General features: G+C 34.9%; 1 protein-coding gene across 2 annotated transcripts in view; it reads right to left on the reverse strand.

The window, feature by feature from the left end:
• Window positions 744-9,148, reverse strand: part of LOC109835264 (indole-3-pyruvate monooxygenase YUCCA6-like) — a 10,475-nt gene continuing 2,070 nt past the window's right edge. Inside the window, exons 2-4 of one of the 2 annotated variants that reach the window (XM_020403253.1) lie at window positions 8,311-8,559; window positions 7,289-7,411; window positions 744-776 (exon numbers count right to left, since the gene is read on the reverse strand). In XM_020403253.1, coding sequence (XP_020258842.1) covers window positions 759-776; window positions 7,289-7,411; window positions 8,311-8,559 — 390 coding nt within the window. In that variant the 3' untranslated portion in view covers window positions 744-758. Of the gene's footprint in view, window positions 777-6,524; window positions 6,923-7,288; window positions 7,412-8,310; window positions 8,560-9,148 lie in introns of those variants that run through there. The other variant, XM_020403248.1, reaches the window with a different exon arrangement.

Here is a 9,148-nt window from a genome sequence, read left to right on the forward strand (position 1 = left end):
AGCGCGGTGTTTCTTTTTCTTTCTCTTTTTCCTTTTGTCTCTCGAATCCCCCCCACCATATTACCTCCAGCTAAAAGCGCAAATTGGCTTTATGCGCGCTTTTGAGGAATGCATACCATATTGAGAATAATTATCTTTATGACTTTAAAAGAATCAATGACTTTTAATGCCATGGTCGGGACAAGAAGCTATAATGGTGATGCGATCAAACGTTAACCTGTGTTCGTGTTATTAAATTACCTATGAAGAAAATTCCCATGCCGTTGATACTTACACCTGACAATCATAGTGAGATTAATTTGAGAGAACTTGTTTATCTTATTCACTTTATGAGGAGTTTTTGTACAAAAGCAAGTAGAGATGTTCCAATAACCTGAAGCAATATGGGACTAAAGTAAAGCAAAAGATCGAAGAGAGGCTAACTACCATATTTAACACCAGCTCTTAAACTGTATCTGGGCATGATGATTTGCTTACATGTAAGGAATGTTGCAGTGCTATCTAATGAGGGCTTGAACAGAGGGAGCAATTGGCTGGGAGTGCCGTCTGCTGTAAGCTTGGCCGGATGGAGCTTGGCCGGGGGTGCTTGGTCAGAGGTGTTGGTCGATCGGGAAAAGCGTAGCCAAACGACGAGTTGCACTTCTTATATCCCAATGTTTACACCTTACCAACAGGCTCACAAATTCAGGACACCTCTCCTCAAAACCATGAACTCACAATCATGAACCTTTTTTTCTCTATTCCTCCATTGAATTTTGTTAGCGCATCAACAACCACTGAAGCATACCCATGAATTGCACTGGTTAAATTTAGCAAAAACATACAACATTGCAAACTCCTTTTTTTTATTACCCTTTCGATATATGTTTAACGCCATATCAAAAAAAATCTGTGTTGTGATGAAGGCTGCAGATATTAGTTTGACACTTCCATTCTATGAGTCAAAGCCTAAACTCACCTAATATTACCAATTTATTTAAAATCAACTTTAAATTCATAGCAAGTGGAAATTGAACTTGAGCTGCTCTTATATCATGCCAGGTATCTCTCCCACTAAAACTCTATAGTAATTGTGAGTGCTGAGGATTGATATAGCTTTATCTCTCCTTTATATATAAAGAGAAATTGCTAGAATTTCTAAAGGTATAGAAAATTTACATGTGTCATCATATTATAAAGACACAAAAGTTTATATGCGTCATATCATAAATATCTTCATATCACTTTATTCTATCAAATGATGACATGCAAATGCCTAATCTTATATTCACTTTATAATTCTCATCAAATTAAAACTATATATTATTAGAAAATTCTAATAATCAAATATTTGTAATCCTTATTGGATTATAACCATCCATAATTAAAAAAATCTCATAATTATTGTAGGTTGTCTAAAAATAACTGCAGATAGTTGATCCCCATCAAACACCGAGGATGAAAGTTACAATTTGACGGCTTTCAGAAGACTACAATTTAAAAAAATTTATGTAGATCGATGAATGTTACAATCTGACGACCTTCACCACAACCGATAAAAACTCTAATTCAACAGCCTTCACAATCAATATCGAGAGTTACAATCTGACAACTCTCATATTTTCAAGGAGCCAAGACGAATGTTACAGGATGACGATCTTTGCAACGCTTTAGCAAAAGAGACAACAAATTGATGGTCTCTTCAAATCAAAACGCAAGTGGCCTCGTTCCAGAGTCAAAGCAATACAAATGCAGCTTCAACCTAGCTGCAAACGTAACTCCTAAACACTGCCAAACGCAGCTCTTAAATGATGCAAGCGCAGCTTCCATCTGTTAGGTCCTTTGTTTTGATGATGATTTACAAACACCATTATTGGTGCTAATTGTTTATTGAGCTATATTGTAGATTTTATATCATTAGCACTTTTTATGGAGGATTGGATGGAATACGAGCTATAACGATAATATCTAAAGGAGGTGGAGGCAATACGATGAAGCAAAGCTATCAAGAGCACAACACGTACAAGAGGCTTCATCAAAAATGAAAGCAAATATCAAGTCCAAGACATCAATATTCATATATGTGAGATATTTGTATTTTACTTCTCTCTAATGCTTAATGTAGGCAAGTTATTAAGTTGGTTACATCTAAAGCTCATTGGATTCACACATACACTTTCCATACAAACTATTGTTTTTGAACCTTTTTGGAAAAACAACATTTTCTATGATTATTAAGTAATTCTCAAAATTTCTTTTTCAATATATCAGAAAACATAGTTATAAACTTTTCCTAAAGTTTCACATTTTTTAGAATTTATTTGAGTTTTTTTATCTATGTTTTAAGTCGGATTTTTGGACATGCACAGTGTCTGTGCATGTTCATAAGTCGACTTATCAGACTGATAAGTCGACTTATGAACTGCTCCAGAATATGCAAAATCTCTCTGTTAAGTTGACTTATATGAACTGTTAAGTCGACTTATAAACTCCTATGGAATGTCCAAAAATCTCTCTGCCAAGTCGACTTGCATAACCTGTTAAGTCGACTTACACTAAGTCGACTTACGTATTTTATAAGTTGACTTATAGGCTGAAAAATGACTGTAACGGCTAGTTACAAGTCGACTTGTCACTGTAGCAAGTCGACTTATAACGGCTATTTTCTGGCAGCCTTTTTCGGGATTTTCTCTTTTGGTAAATATTTGGGCTAGGGTTTTGAGGCTCCATATATACTTAAACCCTCTCCTCTTTTCAGAACTAATGCAAGCAAGAGAAAAATCCTAAGTTCTATTTTCTAAGTGATTTGAGCTTAAATTTTCAATCTCTCATTTTCTAAAAGTCCTTTGTTTTCATCACTTCCACACAACAATCCTTTGAGCTTCAGTTGTCCTCACTTGATCCTTGTCATAAGGAATTTGTGTGAGAGTTTTTCTTGTTCTATTGTAAGTGAGGTTGTGAGATCTCGGTGGAGATCATTGTGTAGAAGAAGTTCCGGCTTCCAAACCGGGTGTGTAGTGGATTTTTCCTCGAGAGTGGGGAGCGGGGACGTAGGTCAGGCGGGCCGAACCTCGTGAACATACCGCGTGTCATCTATTGGCTAACTATCTCTAACCCTACTCTCTTTTATTGTCATTGCATTTCATTTTTGTGTGTGGTTTGTTGAAAAATTGTTAATTGCATATTAATTATTGAAAAGACCTATTCACCCCCCCCCCCCCTAGGTTTCAATTGGTATCAGAGCAGGTGCTCTTTGATTTAAGGTCTAACCACCTTGAGTTAAAGAAACTATTGCCAACATAACTTCCATCTACTACCAAACGCAGTTTCCAAGCTGCCAACGCAGCTTCCACTAAGCTATCAACGCAGCTTCCACTAAGCTGCAAACGCAGCTTCCAAATGCTACAAACGCAGCTTCCAGACGCTGCAAACGTAGCTTCCATACACTACATCCGAGCTTCCAGACGCTGCATCCGAGCTTCCAAACGCTGCGTTCGAGCTTCCAGACACTATGTTCGAACGAGAATTCATGTCAAAACGCAGATTTTGTGTTTGACTAGTTTAAATACAAGATGAATGGTTTCAAAACCGTTTTCCATGATTTGAGGGGATCACTCCCCTACTTAGGAGCGAATTAAGGGGGCAGTTACACCCCTTAATCCCCCTATAAATCTCAACAAACTCAACTGAGTTAAAGGCTGGTTTTTTGGAATCAGGAGAGATCTCTTTGGCAGATCGGATCTTGGCAACCTTCGGATCTTTTGGAGCTACTCTTGGAGCTTTTCTTTGGCTTGAAACCGATTTCGGTTAAACCAATTAACTCTTCCGTAAAGTTATAACTTGCTCAGAGTTCCCTAACTCGTTAAGAATTATTTTCAAACTTGTCATGCATGTTATCATCGACATCAATCAAGAGGATTCAACCGTGTTCCACGAGTTTAAATGTCGGATCGTCAACGAGAAGCAAACTCGACGCGAGTTTCGAGGGAGGCATCTCATCGACACCAAGAAGAACCCAGGTTAAACAAATGGAAGGATCTCCATCGACTCTTCTCTCTTTTGTAATTCGGGAAATCGATTGAGGAAATTGTAATTTTTTTTTCTAAGTTTGTTAGAGAGAGATTGCAAAGAGAGAATTATAATTAATTCTTTTTCTGAGTCTGTCAGAGAGAATAACACAATTTTAATTCTCCATTTTCTTCTTTCGATTTTCCCACCAAACAATCATAAATTTAAATTTAAAAAATAAAGAAAAAATTCATGTAAAGAGCCTCTCTATATAAATCATGGATTAATTTTTGAACCCCTACACAACTATTTTAATTTGAGAAACACCCCCCCCCCCCCCAAAAAAAAAAAAAAATTAGTTTGAGGATAACCCTAATCAAGTTTGAAAATTTAAGAAATCTCCATGAACGCTTCTCACTTTATGCCCCGAATGCTAACATTGTTAGGTATAGCATGTCATGACTACCCCTCAATCATAAAAAATTACTCCAATTTTTTTTAGAATAATAGAAAAGGAAGATAAAGAGAGGAAAAATCATTATAAAGTCAAGATAGTTCTTCTCTCATCTGTTGGTGGTTTCTTTGTAATTGAATTGGTTGATTTTTAAGAAGGTACTTCAGTATTTTTACATTTGAAATGATGTTAGTGGGTTTAACTAAAAAAAGTGTGAAAGATAAGGTGGGTTTTGTGTGACACCCCATAGTTGAGAGAATTTTCTCTAATTTTCAAAGTTCAGCGAGGTCATCTATAATATGTCCAAACTTTAGGGTAGTTTTCGTAACTTAAAATAGTTGAGTGTTTGGTTGAAATTCACATGTCTCTTTATCCTATCAGAAGATAACATTAGGACACATATTCTTATATTCACTTAAGAATTCTCACCAAATTAAAACTATCTATAATTAAAAAAGTAGTAGTCAAATATTTTGTAATCCTTATTAGATTATTACTATCCATAAAAAATCTCATAATTATATGTATTAAAATATAGAAATCAAATAATAAACTCATGTAAAGAGTATTTCCACATAAAATCACGGATTAATTTTAGAAAACCACCCCCAAACTATTTTAATTTAAGAAAACCAACTCATGTTTGGGCATATTTCAGATAACCTCACTCCACTATGAGAATTTGAGATAACCGCTTTAACTTTTCTCACTTAACACCCCTCAAATATGGGGCATGTCTCAGAAAACCCCTTTCAACTATTTTTAATTAAAAAAACCCCTTCAAGTTTGAGCTTATTGTATATAACTTCCTTAAGTTTGAAAATTTTGAGAAATCCCCATGAACTCTTCTCACTTTAAACCCTGAAAGGAAACATTATTAGGTTTAGGGTACTACATAAGGTGATTGAGAAAAGACTAAACTAAGCCTCAATCATATAAAAATTACTATTATTTTTTAAGAGAAAAAGAGGAGAAAGAGGGTAAAAAGTATTGTAATTTGAAAATTATTTTGTTATATTGGTTGGGGGTTTCTTTGTAATTGAATGGGTTGATTTTTAAAAAGCTATTTCAGTTATTTTATATTTTGAAATAACATCAAGAGGGTTTGGTGAGAAAAGTGTGAAAGATGAGGGTGATTTTGTGTGACAACCATAGTTGAGGGGGTTTTCTTTGGTTTTCTAAGTTGGGTAGGGTTATCTATAATATGCCTAAACTTTAGAGTGGCTTTCTCAAATTAAAATATTTGAGCCACCATAGTTGATGGGGGTTCTTCTAAAATTAAACCTAAAATCATATATATAAAATTATGCATGTGTTAAATTATATTTAAAGTTGATGAATTAGTCTTCATCTTAAAATATTATTGATAAAATTTTTAATTTTTTGTTATTTATTAGTTTGTTATTATGTCTTTACTAATTTTTATAAAGAGGGGTTTTTGGTTCATCAGTGTCTCTCTTTAAAATACTAATAGAAAACAAGACACCATAACAAATAAATAACATGTAAAGATTTATAAATTAAAAAACTTTCCTATTACAAAAAATATTTCTTGCGATACGAAAAAATAAACAAATTATTTACAAAAGTTACCCAAAATATTATCATGAATTCTCCATCCTTTATTTGAAGTTTTTTTATAATTATATTGGAATTCTAATGGGTTCTTAAGATTATTCTAGGAATGAATATTTGGATTATTAAGATGTTTTATAGATATTTTAAAAGCACTTATATTGTTCTAATTAAGTTGAAAATTTAATGCGAGCATCATAACATTGAGGTTTAATCGTGAGATCATTTTAGATTTAATCAATAGTGAATGTCTTATACATTTATCTAACGGGTATGTTTTATTTGTAAGACTCACCCATGCAAGCACGAGCATAATACTTGCACTCTAATAACACAAGAAAAGGGTACAAGTTTACACGACATATATTTGATTTTTCGTGTATAATACCTCTACAAGGAAATGCTTTATGGGCATAATCACCAAGGAGAACTAATTGAAACCCTTTGAAATTAAGAAAATCTATTATGGAAAACCAAGCTAACAATACCTCACAACCAAATACCCCCCACCCCACACACACACACAAATCTATATGCAAGATATACAGACACTAGGGATGTACAAACTCAGCTCCCAAAACTATCAAATTAACAAATCAAACAACAATATACTATTCTCCTAAAGCAGTAAGCGAAACAACAATACCATGAGCACTCCCCTACATACAACCTACTATATATGTATTCTCCTTCATGAACTTGTTATTGCAAATATTATAGCATGCATCTCTTTGCATCATTCTTCCAACATTGTTGGATATCATTCGCAATCCTTCTGGCATCCATTGATGTCCCCATTAAACCTCTCTTAGTCAAACCAACCGCATAGAGACCATTCTCTCCTTTCCACCCATTTGGAAATGGGTCCCGTGGCAATCCATCCTTCTCGGAGAAAAACTCCCTCTCCTATCAAGCCACTATATATGTCACTTGAAACACACATTTTTTGGGAAACTTTTGGAAAAAGAATTGGAAAGTAAGGGTTAATTGCTGATAGACCCCTTGTATTGTCATTAATTGTTTTGAGTTTCCTGCCCCCTCTAACTTTATTTTTGCACATAGATACCCCTAAGTGAAACCTTTTGGCTCTTTTACCCCTAGGGGTGGTCTGCTTTGTCAAAATAAATAAATAAATAAATAAATAAAATCATTAGGGCATATTTTTTTTAAAAAAATAAACTTGAACTAGAGAGGCAGTAAATTCAAAACGACAATACTAGGGTGATCTATTTACAATTAACAACCCAAGAAACAACTATGAGTTTTGGATACCTTAAGCCAAGAGGAAACGTTGCTTTTGTAACCCGTGGCTAGAACAACCGCATCAAAGCTCTCCGACCTCCCGTCCACAAACTCCGCTCCATCTTCAGTTAGTCTCTTTATTGCTGGCCGTACCTACAACAACAATTCCAAGCGAGGCACGCGCGCACTCAAAATGGTTAGTCCATTTGAGCACTATCTACGTGTGTTTCGTCGTAGAATATAAATCTTTTATTAGAACATTAATCTCTGTATGAGTAGGGTGGGATATAATCCGGAAGTAATTAAATTGAAAGTGTGAAAAACTAACAAGTGTGAAAGCGCGTTCGCTGCATCATGCATGTAAGTGAAATACATTATTTGTTTGTAAAAACAAATTATTTCTGAAACTATAGAAGCAAAGATAATGTATGTGATGATATTATTTTTATTCATTTATTTATAAGAAACATATTACACTTCAATGACATGTTAATTAATAAACTAAATATCTTAATTAACAGTCGTCCTCACTAGATATTTTCAGGATGACTTTTGACACTTTTTTAAGGGAAATTAAATATGTATAAGATCTCGTGTGAACTTTTTTGTCCTCATTTTCCACATATTTTCAGTAGAGCAAACCTATGAAGTGCTAAAAGTACTGTGTCCCTTAATTTCCCAAGTGAAGTGGTAAAACTGCGTCACGTTGCGACTTTCGTGGGAATTCAAATACCTTACTTCCTAGCGCTTAGACAATTGCTCAACAACTTTAAGGGCATCTCCAACAGCTTCTCCAAAATTTTCTCCAAAATGGGGAAGCAAAAGTCATATTCTTCAAATTATTTTTACACCAACTCCAACAGCTTCCCTATTTTGAAAAATCTCTTTTTTCCTCTAAAAATTTGGAGAATGCTGCAGATTTGGGGAAGCTTCCCCATTTTTTCTCCTCCATCCCTATTTTGGGGAATGAGATGGGGAATCTGTTGGACCAAAAATCTAACTAAATTCTCCAAAAGTAGCAAAGGGGGAAGCTGTTGGAGATGCTCTAATACCTTGATGTCTCCTGACTTGATCTTGACTAGGGTTCCGGTGTCTAAGACCGGGGTCTTGCCCGATACCGATTTTATCTCAAGCGGGCCGAGAACGGGCCGTTGCAGGCCATATAGGGCCGTGTCCCCTAGCAGGAAACGGGCTAAGAGTAAAAGAATCCGATCCACAATTCGTATAGGGAGCCATTTGAGAAGCCACGTAGACAACCCGAAAGTTGAAATGCCGAGCATCTCTCTTGGTAGAATGTGAACCTGCAGGAACGAATATAGCTAAATTTATGAAAATTGATAATTCAGATTCTCTCTGTTATAGTTAGACTGTAGAATAAGATTGTGATTTGTACAATGGTTATTTGCACATAGATGCCATATAGTATCGTTGTTTTTCACTTACCATCCATGTAGTTTCATATTGACCCTAGGTATAATTTTTTGACTATTTCACCTTGATAATACTGTTGAATAAAATTACTCAGTCGATCTGAGGGTAAAAAGAGCCAAAAAGAATTCTTGCAGGAGATCTATCTGCGAAAATCAAAATGTGATATCTATGTGGAAATAACCCAACAAAACATGAAATCCTATATATTAAGTGATGCATGCAGGATAAGATAGGGTCAAAGTTGGGACCAAGAAAAATTATAGTGCTTGCCCAAATTAGCATATAAAAAAATTGGCTTGGGATGGCAACTAATTATGTAGATGCTGTCTTCTCATTTACTTTCTTATCAACACCATGTGCTTTATTAGTGCTTGAATCTCAAATATTTAATCCATAATTGGAGAGGAGTGAACATGAGAAGGAAGTTCCTGAATGCTAATTAGCGTGTTAGTGTTTGAA

The sequence above is a fragment of the Asparagus officinalis genome, chromosome 1, assembly GCF_001876935.1.
Source record: "Asparagus officinalis chromosome 1, Aspof.V1, whole genome shotgun sequence".
Taxonomy (NCBI): Eukaryota; Viridiplantae; Streptophyta; class Magnoliopsida; order Asparagales; family Asparagaceae; genus Asparagus; species Asparagus officinalis.